The sequence below is a fragment of the Bidens hawaiensis genome, unplaced genomic scaffold (assembly GCF_021521415.1).
Source record: "Bidens hawaiensis isolate Kalapana, Puna unplaced genomic scaffold, B.hawaiensis_p1.1 tig00024239_1, whole genome shotgun sequence".
In the NCBI taxonomy this organism is placed as follows: domain Eukaryota; kingdom Viridiplantae; phylum Streptophyta; class Magnoliopsida; order Asterales; family Asteraceae; genus Bidens; species Bidens hawaiensis.
The window spans coordinates 230,948-251,178 of NW_027493813.1; the positions used below are offsets into that span (position 1 = coordinate 230,948).

At 36.4% G+C, this 20,231-nt stretch overlaps 1 protein-coding gene and 2 pseudogenes across 2 annotated transcripts; all 3 read right to left on the bottom strand.

Annotated features, from left to right (window-relative positions):
* Window positions 1–580: 580 nt before the first annotated feature.
* Window positions 581–6,527, bottom strand: LOC143568874 (receptor-like protein EIX2; annotated as a pseudogene).
* Window positions 6,528–9,923: 3,396 nt separating this feature from the next.
* On the bottom strand, window positions 9,924–14,611 carry LOC143568881 (G-type lectin S-receptor-like serine/threonine-protein kinase At4g27290). The gene is made up of 8 exons (XM_077054921.1): window positions 14,350–14,611; window positions 12,316–13,335; window positions 11,545–11,676; window positions 11,260–11,414; window positions 10,975–11,185; window positions 10,644–10,881; window positions 10,412–10,562; window positions 9,924–10,337 (listed from the first exon to the last, which is right to left on the bottom strand). Exons 1-8 carry the CDS (start codon window positions 14,600–14,602, stop codon window positions 10,050–10,052), a joined length of 2,448 nt encoding a protein of 815 aa, XP_076911036.1. The 5' UTR covers window positions 14,603–14,611; the 3' UTR covers window positions 9,924–10,049.
* A 400-nt stretch (window positions 14,612–15,011) lies between these two features.
* LOC143568882 (ras-related protein RABF1-like) lies at window positions 15,012–19,390 on the bottom strand (annotated as a pseudogene). Its single transcript, XR_013141640.1, has 8 exons — window positions 19,280–19,390; window positions 19,086–19,162; window positions 18,705–18,788; window positions 16,709–16,802; window positions 16,490–16,595; window positions 16,328–16,417; window positions 15,480–15,566; window positions 15,012–15,389 (listed from the first exon to the last, which is right to left on the bottom strand). The product of XR_013141640.1 is annotated as a ras-related protein RABF1-like (transcript).
* Between the last annotated feature and the right edge of the window lie 841 nt (window positions 19,391–20,231).

Here is a 20,231-nt window from a genome sequence, read left to right on the forward strand (position 1 = left end):
AAGTGAATCCCGTAATTCTCGTCAAAATTTAAAGTGAATCCCGTTTTTTCCGTCCAAATCATAAGACGACAACGAGGTTTATGCCATATTAATACTAAACGAAAGGGTATGATGAACCAGGTGAAAAGTTGCGATGGTTGGGTGTGTTACAAGGGTAACGCCACCACATTATATTATCTACTAATAATACAATTTAAATACTAACTTATGTTAATTCTACTTATTGCTTAACTTAGGATAAAAATCAAATATTATTTGAGCAACGGTATAAAAAACATACAGTTTAGTAACAACGGATGGAATCATGCTACGACATTACTAACATATTGAAAGAAACCGATTTGATTTTAACATGACCAAAGGTTTGTATTACAAGAACTTGATTAACTGATGATAACAGAACTGATTATGATGAACCAACTAACAGGTGAATACACAAGACTAAGATTGATGGGGTGAAAGAGCCCCTTAGCTTTAGGACTACATTGTGAATATATAACTTGATGTTCTTTCTCTTTACATAAACAACATATATAGAGTGTCAGGAAACTAATAGAATATTTATACAGCTTGCATCCCTTGACTTTCTTATCTAGATCTAGTATAATATATACATATAATATAACACATATGTTTTATTTTGACACAAAGTTTGCTCCATACCTTATACAGAAACCCAAAATATGTAATTCTCCATACTTTGTTCACCATCAAAGGTCCAGCAACGACCCAGAACCCGATAACGAATCCAAGCACCAAGCATACAATTAACACCCAGTCAAGTTCATTTGATGCATCACTGTACACCTCGCCTTTCGGCCCAATGACATGTGTTTCTAATTCACATACTTTCTGAAGAGGAGTTCCACAGAGTCTATTCCCAATAAAGCTGGACTCGTTGAAGCTCTGGATCTGAGTGCTTGCTGGGATTCTACCGGTCAGGCGATTGTACGATACATTCAACCAATTCAAGAAAGTCAAATTCGATATGCTCCGTGGAATTTGTCCCTGAAGCATGTTGGAGGACAAATCTAGAGATTCAAGTAATCGCATGTCACCAATGTTTTCCGGAATTCTTCCGGTCAGCTGATTTATTGATAGATTCAAATAATGTAATCCCACGAGGTTCATTAACTCATTAGGAATGCGCCCCGAAAACATGTTACTTGAAAGGTCTAGTGTTGTCACCAAATAAAGTATGGTACTATATGAGCTCTCTCTTCCTTTGGTCACCAATGACGCACTTCCCAGAACTTGGTTCTGGTCAAATTCATCATAAAGAATGATAGGACTTGAGCGTTCTTTTCCGGACATTATACTAAAGTTATAGAAACATGTCGGTATGCTCCCTGAAAGATTGTTGTCAGCAAGGTCTAAGATCTGGATTGAAGTGAGACCACATAGTTCATTTGGAAACTTTCCAGAGAGCTTGTTTGAACGAAGACTTAGAAGTTTCAACCTTGAAGTTTTCCTCCGGTTTGGGGTCAGGGTAAATCCAGTGAGTTTGTTGTCAGTGAGATCGACGATCAGCAAGCTCTTTGAACTCATCAATGACAGAGGTATGATACCAGAAAGTTTGTTATTTCTTATGTTCAAAGATCTAAGCAAAGATAGTTCTCCAATAGACTTTGGGATTCCACCAGATAATCTATTGTTTTCAAAGTTTACGACTTCTAGAGAATCCCAAATACCCCAACAATCTGGAATAACACCAGATAGATCATTGTCGGCAAGATTAAGAACTTTTAACAGTCTTGATTCTTGAATCCTAGGACACAAGAATTGCTCTAGAGACTCTGAAAGGTGATTATTTGAAAGATCAAGAAAAGTCAGGTCAGGTCTGTTGAAAGAGGCGGGTAATGGACCCTCGAAACGGTTGTCACTCAGATCTACTACTGCATTCGCTGAGAGGAAACCGAGATCGTGTGGCAACTTTCCTCGGATTTTATTGTGAGAAGTGTTTAAGAATTCTATGCCTGAGAATGTAGTCCAAAACCAATTTGGCATGAAGTCTGATATATTTGCATTTGATATATCTAACTCTGTCAAGTTTCTCTGAAACTGAAGCCATGAAGGAATATTAGGCCCTAAATTCCATGAGCCTATTCTCAACACCTGCAACTGGAAAGGCGGAACCCATTTTCGATCATTTGGATGCAGTGTTAACTTGTTGTACTCAGCCCTTAAAGTTTTGAGTGCTGTGAGATTTGAGAAGTGGCGTACTCTGACCGAACCATTCAAAAGATTGTTATAAACACTGAAAAAGGTCAATTTCTGAAGGCTTCCTAAGCTTTCAGGTAGACTTGCTGTGAGTTGGTTGTTTGAAAGATCTAACCTATCCAACAATGAAAGTCTACCTATTGAATTTGGAATTGTACCGGTGATTAAACTGGCATTAAGCACCAACGTCTTAAGATTCGTCAAAGATCCTATGGAATCTGGAATTTGACCAGATATGAAGTTGAACCCAAGATCAAAGGTTATCAGATTCTTTAGATATCCAATATTTTGGGGTACAGAGCCAATAAGATTATTGCCCCAAAATCCTAAAATCTCCAACTTAGATGATTTACATTCACAGAAGTTTTGAAGAAACTCATATACATTTCCAAACAAAAGATTAGATTTAAGATCAATAAACTTCAAGTTGCAATGATTAGCCAGTGAATTAGGTAACTTCTCAACGATTCTATTATTTGACATGTCAAGGCTAACAAGGGAACTCATGTTCTGAAGGTCACGGAGAATTGGATTTGTAAGACCGCAAGTACTCATATCTAGAGAGACAAGATTTGTTAAGCTAGTCACCCCCTTCAACACGGACGAATCATTCATATAATCATTACTAGAAACATAAAGAAACCTTAGGGATGTTAATTTATGAAAAGCCGGGTGGACTCCAGGGACTACATTTTGGAAAAGGCAATTGGTGAGATCCAAGGAAATGAGACTAGTTAAATTGAAGATCCATCCGGGCATCAAACTTGAATCGAAAGAGTTGAAGGAAAGATCAAGAGTTGAAAGTGATGTCAAATTTAATGTGTTTAGATGACGCGAGATTTGTGAAAGTGAACAAGAAGACAAGCGTAGTTCTAACAGTGAAGGGAAGCGAGTCATCACCTGTAGCCAGTTGAGTTCATTGCTAAGGTCATAGTGTAACATCCCGAATTTTATATTAATAAATAAAAGAAGTCCATGATTTAAAAACGAGTGTTAATATTTAATTAATATTAAATATAGAAAGAATCATGGACTTGGGTAATTACATGGATTAAGATGGTGGGATGGGCCTTAGGTCCATGGGCTTTAAGGGACATAAATACCCCTTAAACCATCCTAAAACCCTAACTTCCCATTCCATCTTTCCATAATCCCTACACACACCCAAAACACACACACAACCCAAACCAAGATCCGGAGACGAGAACCCGAGCTTGTTGGTGCTAGATCGTGGTGACGGACCAAAGCAACATCAAAGACCAGCTCGTGTTCGTGTTCGACTCGTTTAAGGTACGTTTAGGATCGGAAATCATTTAATTAGGTTCGGATTCATCTTGAAATCATAGATCTGTCTTAGTATGGTAAAAACGAATCCAACGAGGCCAAACTTACTGAAATTGATTACAGATTGATAGGTTAATCGTTAGCATGAAAAACCCGTATGTATATACATGAATCGCAGCCTGTAAACCCGATGTTTTGAACGATTGAATGGTTAGGGTTTGTAGGCGCTGCTTAGACGATTCCGTTGATACCTAAATCGATTTGTTTGGTTAAGAAACGATGATGATTTTGGGGATTAAGGACGAACAGCGGCGGCTGCTGCACAACTTCGCCTAAGCTAAGTTCGCCTGATAAGAACTTCGCCTAAGCTAAGTTCGCCTGATGAGAACTTCGCCTAAGCTAAGTTCGCCTGATGAGAACTTCGCCTATGCTAAGTTCGCCTGATGAGAACTTCGCCTATGCTTAAGTTCGCCTGATGAGAACTTCGCCTATGCTTAAGTTCGCTTGATGTTAAGTTCGCTTAACACTAAGTTCGCTTACAGTAAGTTCGCTTAATGTTAAGTTCGCTTATTGTTAAGTTCGCTTAATGATAAGTTCGCTGGAGTTAGCAAATTGGAAAATAAATTAAAAACCTTATGAAAAATGTGTTAAGACAGCTCGACCCCAGCCAGGGGCTCTGCCCCTTGGACCCTGCTAGGGGCTGCCGCCCCTAGAACCCCGCTGCCAGTGGCGCTGCCCCCGGACCCCCGTTCGTTGTGGGTTATATAAAGATAGAAATACAACATGAGTAGTAGTAGTTAATTGATACGTGTAACCTATATACAGTTAGCAGAACACAGTTAAAGAGAGGAACCACGATAAACGGAGAAAGGAACCGCATTCAGGTGAGTTTCTAGCCCCATTCCTTGTTATGTTTTTCGGGGCTGTGTGCATACTCGATGTGATTAGTTAATACACTTACTTTAAGTGGTAAGTGTATGCCATATATGATATATGTGATAGATATGAATGATTGATTGTCGGTACGCGAACGATCTTCGGATATTGCGCGTACTGTCAGGTTGTAAACAAAGATATGAATGTTATAAATGGATGATGTATGATCGTTTTGAATGAATGCTTGTCTGGACGTGAACGATCTTCGGATATTGCACGGACTGACAAGAAGTACGATAAATGAATGAGGTGAAGAACGCCTAGAGTGTTCTTATGTTATAATGTAATTATTGTATATATGAAGTATGTGTATACAGGTACACGAATGGTATGTGAGTTCTACGTTCGACATAGTAAGTTAGGATGGCAAATCCCTCTAGCTTCTGTTGGGCATAGAGTTGGCAGGTGAGGGCGTAGTTAAGGACTGCGGGCCTTATACGTGATATAGGTGATAGATGTAAACGTAGATAGGGACGGTGGGCCTTATACGTGTTACAGATAATAGACGACAACGTAGTTAAGGACTGCGGACCTTATACGTATATAGATAGGCATCAGTATAGGAAAGGACTGCGGACCTTATACGTGCTGTAATTGTATTGTGGTAGCATAGGGGAGGACTGTGGACCTCGTACGTGCTATGAATTAGGTTGCAACATAGGGAAGGACTGTGGACCTTGTACATGTTGTGGATGTAGGATGGTATAGGGAAGGACCGCGGACCTTGCACGTACCATAATGGTGAACATAGGTAAGGACTGCGGACCTTTTACGTGTTCACGACCCTGAGTACAGGTATAGACGGCGGACTATGAACGTACTCTCGGTAGACTGAGGTTAGTGATTGTAGATATATATGTATGTACGGTAGTAGGGTAACGGATTGAGTATGGCTATGTATCTTCGGATATGTATGTATGTGTATGTATTGTGTGGCGTCCGATTAACTAGAACTCACTTAGCGTAGCTAACTTTTAGTATGCACGCAGGTGAGTGGAATGAGACAGCTAGCTTGAGCGGGCACATGGTGGGCGAATAGGAGACTGGCATCTGAAGACTCAAAATGTTTTAATGTTAATTGACGTTTATTTTGAAAGACAAGAATGTTTAATTAAGGCAAGTTTTGGATTTCTGTAATGTTTTATGAAAGTTTTTATATTCCGCGAAAGTTTTAATTAACTCTGATATGTAAGAACTATGTTTATGAGTAAATCCGACGCTAAAGTAGTGCTACCGGGTTTGGGGCCTTACACATAGCCGCTTAAATCAAGGTGTTGCAACGCATGAAGATTTGTCAACCAATGAAGATTCTTAACAGGGAAACTACTTTGCCACAAGCCATACCGGAGATCAAGAACACGCAACATCGTCAGATTCCCTAGTTGTGGAGGGATCTGTCCATCAAATTGAGATGTTGAGAGATTAAGATATCTCAGATTCCGAAGAGTTGCAATGAAACTTGGAATCGGAATCCCTCCAAAGTTATTGCAGCTCAAATCCAAGTAGTTAAGTTGCTTCAAGGACATTAACGAAGGATTTATGTTGCCTCCCAACATCTGTTTTGATGCTGCTTCAAGTTCAGCATCCGTGTCGTAAGGACCGTGACAATGACCATGAAGCCCGTCATTAGGTCCACCAAGGCAAAGCTCTTGGACATGACCCGTAACGTTATTGCAAACCACACCAGCCCATTTGCAACAGTCCTTGTTGTGGCGACTCCAAGAAGAGAGCCTGTTGGCACCGTCTATCAAATCAGTTTTGAACTGCAAAAGTGCTGTTCTCTCACTTTTGACGCATAAAACATGATTTTGAGTTTTCATCGCACCGATAGCTAGAAAAACATAGTGCAAAAACAGTCAGAAACCATAGGATATATGAGGGAGAATATGAAGAAATAAGCATGAATGTTTTCATTTTAGTATGCTTGATGGCTGACTGTTGGTGTGTGCTTCAATACTTCATTTTGCTGCATATATAGAGTCAATGTACCAAGATAGTTGACATAAAGTTTACCAATTAGGTTGACAATGTCCCTCTTGCATTCACACCCACCGTGTCTTATTATAGTTCAGTGGCAGGCCCAACATTTTATTAATTCCACCAAGATCGCTTTTTTTGGTGCTCGATGTCTCTTAACTCGACATCCGAATTTTTGGTTCCGGTTGTGTCACATAAGCAATAAGAATTCTTTGTTACAACTATAAATGTGAAAGCTAGAATGATATATGTGAGTTAATCATGACCACGAAAAGTAAATATATACCGTTCAATAAAACTGTATAAAAGAATAATTAAAATACTTGAGTGAAATCGATACTTTTTCTTTTCGGTTTGTTTTCCAAATGCAACATGCATGTATAGGTTTATAATTCCCAAGTAAGTTGAAAATCTTAGAATACGTCGAGTTCAAAAATCCAAGTAGTCAGTCAAAAAATCGTGACATACATCATATATAACAATAAAAGTACTATGCATAATTTAGAAAAAATACAAATAAACTTAGAAATTACCACGAAACATTCCCAGGTAGAGTAACCATTCATCTTTTTTTTTTGTTGGGAGGAGACTTTAAGATAATGGCCAAACTAAAAGGACTTGGAAATTAAGAGTCAACGGTGGATGATCAACAAGAGCAATTTTCAACGTGAAATGCCTCTTTTCTTGGCATCATTCTATGGAGGAAAATAAACTTATATTTAATCAGTGGACATAATGCCACACTATGCTACAAGCTGAGTGGACTAAGATAATCTTGCAGTTGACTTTATCAGAGTCATCCACTTGTTATCTCCTCTTTTGTATTCCAAGTTGGTTAGGAACATAATTTACGCTTAAAATTTATTATTTATTACAGTTTTAAATAACCGAAAGTTCTAGCTAGGGGTACTTTTGTGAAGGGCTAACACCCCAAAAATGAATAAATTATCTTAAATCCGGAATACATAACCTTAAATCCGATTCAACCATGTGGCTGTTGGATATCAAGAACATGATCGTATGATGTACAACCAAAAAGTACATCACACATGTTTACAGATAGTGGGAATATGTAAACCCTAATCTAAACGTCGTATCCCTTGGCAAAGGGCGCGGCGATTAACTAATTCTAATTACGTTATAAACCCTACACTATAATAATAATAATAATAATAATAATAATAATAATAATAATAATAATAATAAATAACATTAATAATAAAAGTATAGTTTATGATCCTAATAGTGGCACATACCAAAACCAAATATAAAACGATGTACTATATCCGAAGCAGCCACAAGGTATGCTCCAGATCAAGTCGGAGCCAAAGTGCAACTAGTATGGACGAACCAGAATGGGCTCCAACATTAGAGTTTGAGAAGGAAACCAATTCGGGTGGGGACTAACGAACCATATATGCAAAATCCCACAAGTATAAAAGAACCATAGAAAGTTCGAAATTTAAGTATAACATACTCCTATCTAAAAAAGCTAGATTTGCCTTATAATCTTCTTATTCTTTTATATTGATTCTCACACCAGTGGTTGGTCGTAGAGAGACGACCACACTCTTTGTGGCAAGGCTAACAGGTGTTTGGTTTTGCTAGTAACTTTCTATCATAGTGAATTGAATTCTCCTTGTGGCATACAGAGTATCTCACATGTTTTGTATCCGGATAGTTGTAGCTTCATTTTCGTCATCCAGGCTTGATCTAAAGTACATCTAACATGACTAGCTTTACAATTCAACAATCATGGATAACGTGATAGGTGTTCAAGAAGATTTGAGGAATATCTTACCTCAACTCTTTTCATTTTTAAGAATAAACTTAAAAGATTTATTTATGGATGTCGAAAGGTTAATAAAAAACAATTATAAAAGATTTGAGGAATATCTTACCTCAACTCTTTACATCATGTCCATCGTAAGCTACTGTAGATCCACTGTAGCTTACGGTGGACCCTGCCCTTACGGCCTCTTCTTTTTTCCTTACGGCAACATTACGACACTTTTGTCCCTGTCTCCGCAATAAGCCAAGGTGGAGCCACCGTAGCTTGCAGTGGACTCAGCACCAAAATCATTATTTTGCATTGTTCTTGATGTTTTCTTTTCATCCACAAATTTATCCCTTACCATCCTAAATGCTCCAAGTTAGTTCCGTTAAGCCCCAAGCACCTGCAATTATAAAACCAGCCAAAATAGTCGTGTTTGATATATATATAAAAAACAAAAACACGCAGTATTAAACATTAAAAACACATTTTTTTAACCCACTCATCATTTACATCATGTCAGAAACCTTAGCTTCCTTCCTAAGTTCCTAAATCCTAATAATACTCCTATGGCTCTAACAAACTGATAATTGAAAACCACATTCAGAATTCAAACACAGCCTATACTAATATATGACTCAAATTGTCACACCCCGACCAAAGACGGCGGAACATACCGGGGTGCAACGTGATTGGACAAATACACAAGACACTATTTAAAGTGACAATATTTATTCAACTCATTTTAGTTCAACAAATTAATAAACAACACATCTCATTCACACAACCAAGTTAAATACAAGTAGCAAATATATTGTTCATTTTACTAATATCCTAATAGTCTTGGTAACATTTTCGTCAAGTGCTAGAGTCAACAATAGTCAAACCTGTGACATTTCATAAAATAAAGTTTGTCAACACAAAGGTTGGTGAACAATTCATAAGTTTGAGAAACAATAGTATATAGTATGAAAAGCCACAAAATTAGTATACAAAACAATAAATAAGAGCTATAAACCTGGATAAAATAGTTATCACTAAACAAGTTAGCGCCACCTAGCTATTGGCAATTAGTCTAGGATTTTATTGACAATTGCTAACAAGCTTACATTAGCACCACCTAGCTATAAGGGGTTGCCAAGTAGTCTAGGATTTTAAAAGGGTGGAATCTGGAAGATTAAAATTGATAGCTAAAATTCACACTTGACTAGTAAATAAATTAACACATGAATTAATTAATGGAATGCATGATTTAATAAAAACTAGTGGTACACGTGTGGGAATTCTACACAGGCAATATGAGTTAACTACATAACTGTGACATGCATTTGGACTTAATTACGATATAATAATCTTAACGAGCATATTTGGAACATCTACATACCGCACCTACACTTCAATTACGATATAATAATCTTAACGAGCATATTTGGAACATCTACATACCGCACCTCAAAGTGTAGTTAATTTTTAATGTTATTTCTAAATCTGGTAATTTTTAATTTTATTTAATATTATTTTTAGCACTGCATGTAGTTTTTATTTTATTAATGTCGTTTAATTTATATAAGATAATGATAGTTTAGTCTTTATTTAATTTAATTTTTAGTTTTTTTTACTATATTTCTTCTTTTAATGTGCATGAACTGTTCTATTTACTATATTCTATACATTGAGGTTCCTCTGTTTTGTGTAAAACAATCAAGTCAAGTTGACTCTATATAAGAGAATACAACTAAGAATGTAATTAGTATATGTGCACCAGACTCTCATTGAGCACACATGATGCTATACAACAAAAAAGAACTGCAAGTAGAATATTGTGGATGAATGCAAATCTGAAATAGTTATGTACTTGCTACCGAGCATATAAAAGTGTTATCATGTACTCATCAACTGATGAAACAGATTCAAGTTCAACACGGCTCTGTTCAGAGAAAAACGCAGGTTGTTTAGGTTGAGGCAACACACCCTCACTGACCAACATCAGAACCACCGAAAACATAGTTGGCCTATCTTCGGCATGATGTTGCACACACAATAGCCCAACTTGTATAGAGCGTAACACTTCAGAGTCGATGCATGAGCCACGTAACGATTCACTCATTAGTTCAAGGGACCTTCCTTGTCTATAAAGTCTCCATGCCTGAATCAGACAAAACATATTAAGCGTATCGAAAGAATGTTACAAAAAACACTAGTCTGACCAGAGTAACATACGTGTCCTAAAAGGTTGTCGTTGTGGCCATCGTAAAAAAATTCTCTGTTTTTCTTTCCACTAACGGTCTCCAACACCAAAACACCAAAGCTATATACATCTGACTTTACAGAGAACCGTCCGCATATTGCATACTCTGGAGGAATGTATCCACTGCAGAAAAATACGCGTTAATGTCTTCTTTTGATAGAAATGTTAATTACTAATATAATAAACATTGGTCGAGATTCTTACTATGTTCCGACTACTTTCTTTGTCTTGGTATCGGTATCGAATCCTACAAACTTTCTAGCAAGGCCAAAGTCGGAGATTTTTGGATTCATGTCAGCATCCAACAGAATATTACCTGCCTTGAGGTCTCTATGGATGATTTGAAGACGGGAATCTTGATGTAGATAGAGAATACCTCGAGCCATCCCATTTATTATATTAAAACGTTGAGGCCAGTCAAGCATCATACTTCTGGTTTCATCTGACAAAAGGTTAACGGTTTTAGTCTTTTAGACAAGCGATAAAATATAAAAGTAATTTAGTCCTATGTGAAAACATAGATACAATATCGAACCGAATAGAAAAAAGTCCAAGCTTTTGTTGGTCATGTATTCATAAATCAATATCAATTCATTTACATGGATGCAGTATCCAAGAAGCTTCACAAGATTCCGGTGCTGAAGTTTGGCAATAGTTCTGATTTCGTTCATGAATTCGTCAAGCCCTTGCTGGGATGTTTCCGAGAGCCTCTTCACAGCTACCTCTTGTTCGTCTTCCAACACCCCCTATAATATAAAGATTACACGTTACCACTTAGCATTCATATTATTAGTTTTTATATTAATTTTTCAATAACTACCTTGTAAACTGGACCAAATCCACCTTCTCCAATCTTGTTGTTGAAGCTAAAGTCATCGGTAGCCTTAGCTATTTTACTTAGGCTAAAAAAAGGTAGCTCGTCAAGATCTTCAATATGAACGTTGTTACTCTTTTTATAACGGCCATACCAGTTTCCTACAACATAACGCATGCAATTTCTCTTGATTACACAAATGTGCCAAAAAAGTATACAAGATGACAAACTGTAAGAATGATTTGTTCTCGTTTAGTATTTAGAAGCATAAAAAGTGATCTGCATAATTACCTTTTTGTTTCATGTTAGCCCTTCTCTTCTTCTTTACACAGGCATACACTACAGCAAACAAAAGCAGCACCGCAGATGAAGTTGAAACCGCTGTGACTACTCTTTTCGTCTTGCTGAAACTAAGCTGAGAGTCTACATTGAAACATCAACGATGAATCAGTATGGGTTTGCTACAGGTTAATTATGTATAGAAGAACTCAAATATTGCCAAAAGGTATGCATCCACTCTATCTGAATTTATTTCGAGTAAACTGCGGTTTTCGTCCCTGTGGTTTGTCCAAATCTGCGGTTTTAATACGATAGTTTCAAATCTGCGATTTTCGTCCCTGTGGTTTCATTTCACTTGCAAATTAAACCCGACCCCACTTACCCCGTTAAGTTTAGTCGTTAAACCCATCAGTGCACCCCTCACGTGAGGGGCAGTTTTGTCCTTTTTCTACCCAAATAAACCCCAACCCTTATTCACAAGCCCCCTCACGTGAGGGGCAGAGATATATTTGGGGAAAAAAAGACAAATTGCCCCTCATGTGAGTGGCACGCCGATGGTTTTAACGATTAGACTTAACGGTGTTAGTGGGGTCGGGTTTAATTGCAAGCAAAATGAAACCACAGGGATGAAATTCGCAGATTTGAAACTATTGGACTAATACCGCAGATTTGGACAAACCACAGGGACAAAAACCGCAGTTCACTCGATTTTCGAAGTTCTTAAATATGAAGAATGCAAAACGAAGAAATATGACTGCTATTTAAATTATAAGGGGTGTGTACCGGCTAACTCGGACGCAGCCAGTCTGATGTAAAGATCCTGCTTTTCATCATACTCTGTGATGTCAATGAGCTCATCAAACCACAACAAACATCCACTCCCACCATTTCTGATATCCGAATTTGCATAAGCCGTACAGTTGCAGTTCCTTCTGCAGGCCATCTCACATTCTAGAAGGGTCATGTTGTGATTATACCAAGAACGCAGTGTGTCTGGAAATATCACACCTGATATCTTCTTGAAGCCATCGGCACTCCCACAATCTAAATCCCGTTTACGTACACACCCACTCGAGCCATTTGCTTTATCCCATTCATCTGGAACTCGTGGCTTAAAACCTTCCAAACATTTACAAATTGGATATCTATTGATGCTGCAGCTTCCATAAGCCCCACACTGTCCATAACGACCACAGTTATCTTTTGCTTTTGCAAAACCATACACAGCCCAATCTTGGATTTGATCAATCCAATTCAACATGACCGTGGTGTCATCTGGCATCACGTGTATCCGCTGAAATATGGATGTCTTAAGTTCAAATCTGTAATAAACTTCCTCTTCGTTACACACAAATTCAAGCGTATAGAACGGATCTGGATTTTTTAAAAGCAAGCCTTGAAACTTAAGACCATTCCACGGTCCAACTCTAAATAGTAAAACCTGACCATCACTCACAAAAATTTGCGGATATCCATTCGTGTCCATCCAATGGCGATACGGACCCGGGGAAGGATCATCTAGACTCTTCCATGGTGTCAAAGACGACTCTCGTCCTGTTACCAAATTCTTCCCAAATTTCATTCCTGGTAAAACCGTGTTACCTGGATAATCGAAACTTTGCCAGGTTACACTTTGCTTCCTGCTACTGGTATCCCGCACAACAAGATTACCGGAATCCAGAAGCTGGACCACCATCGCTGTATCGTTACTCCATGTGGATAATGTTGTATTGGACGACCAGATCACCGTACTGCCTCCACTGAGAATTTGTAAGTTTCCATCTCTACTAAGTCTTAGCATGCCTGATAATAGTTAAGTATATAAAATTGTAAACATATCTAGTTCTCAATCTTAGTAACATATCATCATCACATCGCCATCGTCGTCATCATCATCATCATCATCGTACTCAGTAAATCTCACCAATAGCAAAGCTATGGTAGGGTCTGAGGAGGGTAAAATGTAGACAGTCTTACCTCTACCCCATAGGAATAGAGAGGCTGCTTCCAGTGAGACCCCTGGCTCGACTAGGAAGCAAGGAAACGCAAAACAGGGTGGAGTCCAAGTCCCGGGGACGGCATGGGGATGGGTACGCCGGGGAAACGCCGCCGAAACGTTTCCCGACCGCTTCTAAAAATCGGGGACGGGATGTTATAAATTTCCGGGCTTGGGTACGGCGTTGTAGAATTTCTGAAACATATCCTTGAAATTTTAGGGCTTTTTGATCAATTTTTAAAATTCCTAAAATAGGTTTATAAATTAATTATAATAGGAGACGTTTGAGTTTAGTTTGACGGCAGAAAAAAAAAAGCAAACAAACCGTCCATATTATATGATATATCTTCTCATATTCCATAATCTCAAAATCTTTAGCAGATCTCCATACTATATTTTTTAAATAATTTTGGACTTTGTTTAAATCTTTTTTTGATTTTTTTAATATTTTTTTGGGCCGTACCCTCGCCGTACCGTATCTTGGATTTTTGATTTTTGCCGTTTTTCGTACCCATAACGTCCCTGTTTCCTGGTCCCGTACCCGTTCCCGTGCTACTTAGTGGCTCGATAATAGTTTTGCATCAAGCCTTGGACATAAGGCACACAACACTCAATCATCGGGACACCGTCTGATTGGTGCATGTACGTTTGTCTTTCGGCTATCAACGCCACCACATGATGCTTGATTAACCTTCCGCCACTTTTAACGTTATTTTCACGAGATTAGTAAAACAATGTCAAAATTAGTGCGATGTCAATTTTTCCCACCCGAGGGTTCACAAGTATATATACATTATAGCTACTCTAATGATAAAAGGTACCTGAGTTATCTGTAATCGGCGTCTCCCTGTTCGCAACCCATACGACGGTACCGTATGATATCTTCTTGTACCATATCCCCAAGTATCTGTTCTTGGATTTTCCTGGGCTAAAGAATCCTAGTTCATACATGTTACCATCTGAAACTATTGTGTCTCCATCTTTGATTGTCTGATTTGCAGATATGCTGTCTAGTGCTGCAGAAGTTGACCCCAGCAAGAATAAAAGTAGGATAATCATGGAACCAGAATGCATTGATGTGTAATCATTAAGGTTTAGACCTTTTTATTGATTTTTTTTTTATTTATTTTTTTTGTTTGTTTGTTTTGATGATACTAGATTCCCTGTACCAACCGCAACATATTTATTAGTTGGTCTTCTTAAGACTAGTCTTGTGAAAACTAACATCTCACCAGCCGCCTTCAGATGGGCATTGACTTATTGTTGGCAAATGATTGTCTACTTAATCTTTTAGTTTTTTTATTGTCATCTGCATCATCCTTGAAACATATTTAATTACCCACATGTGAAACAAAATTTATAACTTTATAACATTATAACACATTAGTTCTTAATAATAAAAGCATAACTACTACTTTGAACATTATTAATCTATACTCATCCAACAATCATGACAGTTGTTTATTATGGGATTATATAAGTGCTAATTAATTACTCTCCTAATCCCTACAAAACGAGTTCACGGGTCCAAAGCCAGATTTGTACTTACATATGCATTTGATAAAGTTCATGAAGTTATAAATTTAAGTATGTTACATATAGAATAAAGCTAAATGTCGGTTTCTAACGTTTTACAAGTTAACCAAGCTCACAGGAGCGAAACAAACATTTGAGTTTTAAAAACAATACTTGTCAAGCAAACGCAATACAGAATCAACAAATATAAGGTGCGAACACCAAACTCATTTAACAAATATACAGTAAATTCCCCTTGTTACACCACGGCCCACGATAACAATGTTTGTTCAATATATTGAGGTTATCATGATGGAGAAGATCGCGGTAATCTCTTAGCAATTTCCTGTGGTAAAAGTGTAAAAACGAGCTCAGATCGAATATATATACAACGCGGTGAGTATGACTTACTGATTAGTGAAAGTTACTGCTCTACCTCAAATAACTGATTGATGTTATCAGCCGTTTTGGCAGATGTTTCAATGAAGAACATCCCGTTCTTTTCTGCATAGTCCTTTCCATCCTTGTTCAATAAAAAATAATGTTAAGCGGGCGGCGTCGGGTTGATTAATGGTTAGTTTTTGTGCAATTTAGACACACTTTCTCCATTATTTTCAATATTTTCAATAAAAAGATTAGCATCTCAAATATGATAACAAAAATTATATTACTTTAATAATTAAGTTTTTGAAGTGAAATGATGAAATGATTTAGAATATGACTTTAGGCCAGTTTGACTTTTACGGTTGCAGTTTTTTCAGTTTTCCATTTAGGTGTACTGGTTAGGCTTGAAATTTCTGGGCCAAAAGAATTTAGCCAAAATAATAAAATTTGGACCTAAAATTTTTGGTTGGTAAAAAACTAAAAATTAATTAACCATCATAATTTGGGTTATAATATTTGGGTAAAACTATTAATTAAATTCTTATAAATTACTTGAAATTCAAATAAAAAAGAAAATCCATAAGTTCGGTTCTGGTTAACTCGGTTTTACCATTTGGGCTTAGAAAAGTTTGGGCCTAAAAAATTTTGGCCCAAAAAAATGAATTTGGGTCTGAATCTTTTTGCTATTTATAACTAATTGATCATATTAACTTGGCTAAAATATTTGGGTAACACTGTTTACTAAATTCTTATAAATTATTTAGAATTCAAAATTATATATGAAAATCTACAAATTTGTTTTTTTTTATTTTATCACGAAAACATAAAACAAGCCCATCGGTTTTTCTAGTTTTTTCGGTTCCATTTTTTCAACTACAAATCCATTTTTCGGTTTCTTACCTGAACCGACACTTCCCGTTTTTCTTGAAGATCAGCCTTGTTACCAACTAAAGCCATGACAATATCCGCGTTCCCGTGTTTTTGTAGCTCCTGTATAAGACAAACTTTAGTTAAACGTATTTACATTTTTTTTAAATTAATTTAAAAAAGCTAATGTCAAACCTTGACCCAATGTTGAGCTTTATGGAACGAGTCGGGATTAGTTGTATCATATGCAATAACTGCAACAGCCGCACCTCGGTAATATAGTGGGGCCAGTGCTGCATATCTAAAGAATTTACAAGGATAAATAAAAAGACGGGACTAACTGTTGACCAAATCAACAAAACCAAACATGTGAAAAGCGTTAATAATAAAATATAATAAATCGTGCAAATTTACCTCTCCTGACCAGCAGTGTCCCAGATTTCAAATTTAACCGTTGTCGAGTCCTGCAAGCTATTGTTTGTGACAAAAATGAAGCTCCAACTGTCACCTGAAATAATTCGATAAAGACGGTAAATGTATGTAAATCACATTATTATTTAGGCGCGTAAACGAACCGAACACTCAGTGAACCATTCTTACACCGTTCAGCGCAAGTTCATTCATTTATGTTCGTTCATTTGTGTTTGATTATGTTAGTTTGTTAGCATTCATTTATGTTCGTTACTTTGTGTTTGCTTAAGTTCGTTCATTCATTTATGTTCGTTCATTTGTGTTTGATTATGTTAGTTTGTTGACAAATTCATTTAAACTTTTTTTATGCCCGTTACAGTTAAGTCTAGTTTTAATAAATTTTTAGGCTCAACACACTGTTGTTCACATTTATTTTTAATTGATTTTAGATCAATCATGCCCGTTCATCTATGTTCAGATATCTTTGTTGGCAGGGGCGGATCTAGTGTTCGGCCAGGGGGAGCGTTTGCACCCACTCAAGTCCATAGTTTTCTTTATAAATTAGTAAATATATTAGGTACAAAGACCCAAGTGACCCATCCAAAAAAAATTAGTGACCCATAATTTTTTTAGTGCCCCAAACTTAACTTTTTAAATTTAAGTCAAAGTTTTAAGCCCAAACTTAATTTTGTTATGAAAATAACAATTAAGCCCATATTAGTTAATTGCTCAATCACTTTAATTGAAAATTTGGAATTATGGGGAGGCGAACATATTAGGGTGATGGCGGCTTCACATCTTGTCGATGACACCGGTTATAGACCCAAAAGACAAAGGTACACAATCACCAATCAACATTATTATAATTTTGATTATTTCAACAGTGTTGTCGATATGGAAATTCAAGAATTTGATAATCGCTTTAATGAGATTAACACGGGTTTACTTCAAAACATGTTGGCTTTCAATCAGTATGATTCATTTTCCAAGTTTGATGTATCATAGTTAATGAGATTGTGTGAGTTATATCCATATGATTTTGATAACGGGGACAAAATTATTCTTGCATCTCAACTTGGTTTGTACATTGATAGTGTGCGAAAGGATGAAAGATTTGCGAATATGAAAGGTGTTGCGGATCTTGCTAGAGTTATGGTGGAAACAAGGAAAGATATATCTTTTCATTTGGTTTATCGATTATTAAAGCTAACATTAGTTTTGCCTATTGCAACCGCAACGGTTGAGAGATGTTTTTGGCAATGAAGATCATAAAGACAAATTTACGTAATCGAATTGGTGAAGATTTTTTGAATGCTTGTGTGATTTTAGTGTTGAAAAAGAAGCACTTTAAGTGTCACGAATGAAGCTGTAATTTACCATTTTCAAAAGATGAAATCACGTAGAGGTCAATTGTAATATGTATTTTGTTTATCTTTAATGAAATTTATTGTTTGCATTTCTATACGTAGTTTGTTTAATGTAAATTTTTAACGTAACTTGTTTCGGTTTGACCCGACCCATTTTGGTTTGACTTGCTTTAGTTTGAATTGACGAGGTTTAGGTTGAACTTTTTTTTGCACCCACTGGCTAGATTTTCTGGATCCGTCACTGTTTGTTGGTTTTCGTTTGTGAACTGCTTGCTTATACTGTTAACTAACGACCATAAACAAACGCAAACACGTTCATTTTTTAACTAACAAACACGAAGAAGAAAATGATGTTTGTCTATTTGTTCGTGTTCGATTGTGTGTTCAGTTAAAGTTAAACAAACAAATGCAAGCATGCTTCGTTCGGTCCGTTTACAAGCCTACCAATATTTGATTATTATTTATTTTAGCAGGGCACGGGCGATGATATCAACAAATTATAGATAGATTTTAAATTTTTCATGCCAGCTTGCAGAACCTAAATTTGTTATATAAACTAGCAAATAAAATAAAAACTTTAACATAAAATCTTAAAATTAATTTATTAACCGAAACGTAATAAATATAGTAACCTTGGATGTCGGATCAAACTGACCACGAACAAAACGAAGAACAATGCAAGTTTTTCCAACACCAGAGTCCCCTAATAGCACCAGCTGTAATAAAAAAATGCTGTTGATAATTTAGTGACTGTGGAACAATATGAAGAGTAGCCCATTCGTGCATCACAGATTAACAAAAGTAATCATTTACCTAAAGTTTCATGTATTATATTTAGTCCTGCTTTAATGTTGTTTATTATATTTAATTGATCCAAAATCACATTATGAATAACATTCAATAATAACTCAGTATATTTACAATATTTAGTATCATCAACTAAGAACAAAATCTATCATATCATGGATTAAATTTCAGTCAAATAATAAACAAAAGTTGCATAAATTAAATACCTTGACACGTAGATTTTTGGCATCAGAATCGGCAGCGTTAACCGGATTAAGTCCACCTACCCGACCCGCACTCCTATCTGCAAATTATTAACGAATTCGAAGTGGAAATGAAAGTAATTAAAGCTCAGAAAAGACAAATTGAATGAATTAAGTGAATGAGTAAAACCCTAATTTGATGAAATTGGGAATTATACCTGGAAGGGAGGAGGAGCAACCCATGGTACAATAAGTATGATTGGATTGGATTGGATTGGATTGGATTGGATTGGATATCTTAAAGATGTATTCAAGTTTGATCTGTATTGTGTGATTTCAAGTAAGTGGTTGCTTGATCTTGATTCGTCTGTTTTCTTCAGTTGGTTTGGTTGTCGATCGATGCTTTCACCACAAACTATTATATGTTTTTGTTAAATAATAATATCTTGTTAGAATTTTAAGCAATAATTAATATACACAAACCGAACTACATCCGGATAATGGCTAAGCGACCGTTATCCCCTTTTGAATCGCAAAATAATGTTTTTTTATTTTTCTGAAGGCGTTTTTATCGGGCTGACGGTGCTCTTACAAAGGGTTATAACATTTATTGTTTAAATTTGAATTCTTCTTATAATTGTGCCGTCTATATTTCAGAGCACACATGTGAATCGGGATTCAAAATTGGGACCCCTGAAAGGAGATCTTAAGAAAAATAAATATTTATTTGTTTATTGTGCATAATTGTATAAAATGTTTATTTGTTATACGACGCTTCGTTACTTTTAGGTAAGACCTATTAGAGAATATTATAGAATATATTATTAGAGTTTTAGTATTATATGGTTTGAATGATGAATGTGAAGAACTTGTTAAAGAGGTGTGTTACAAACAACTGAAAAGAAAAGGTAAAGATGAATCAATGATTAAAATTGAAGAGTTGAGAGCGTTATTGGGAATTCAAGACCTTGGTGGTACAAAAGAGATGGACAATTCAAGATTAAGGGGGTGAATGAAGGACTAATCTTGAATATTAATAAAGTTAAGGGTTTATTATGTTATATTTACTTAATTGAATTGTAGTAGGTTTAGGAAAGATATGTCTTGGAGAGCAAGTTTAGTGAGTCTATAAATAGGATCTAGTTTATTAGTTTTATTGATGAGAGCTGA

Bases quoted from the DNA above. Each gene is read 5' to 3' on its own strand.
- LOC143568881 (XM_077054921.1), bottom strand. From the start codon at position 14,602: ATGCATTCTGGTTCCATGATTATCCTACTTTTATTCTTGCTGGGGTCA. The intron at 11,186-11,259 runs GTAGTTATTGAA...TTTATATTATAG, and splicing joins GATTTGGTCCAGTTTACAAG to GGGGTGTTGGAAGACGAACA. The intron at 10,338-10,411 runs GTATGTTACTCT...TGTCTGATTCAG, and splicing joins ACGACAACCTTTTAGGACAC to GCATGGAGACTTTATAGACA.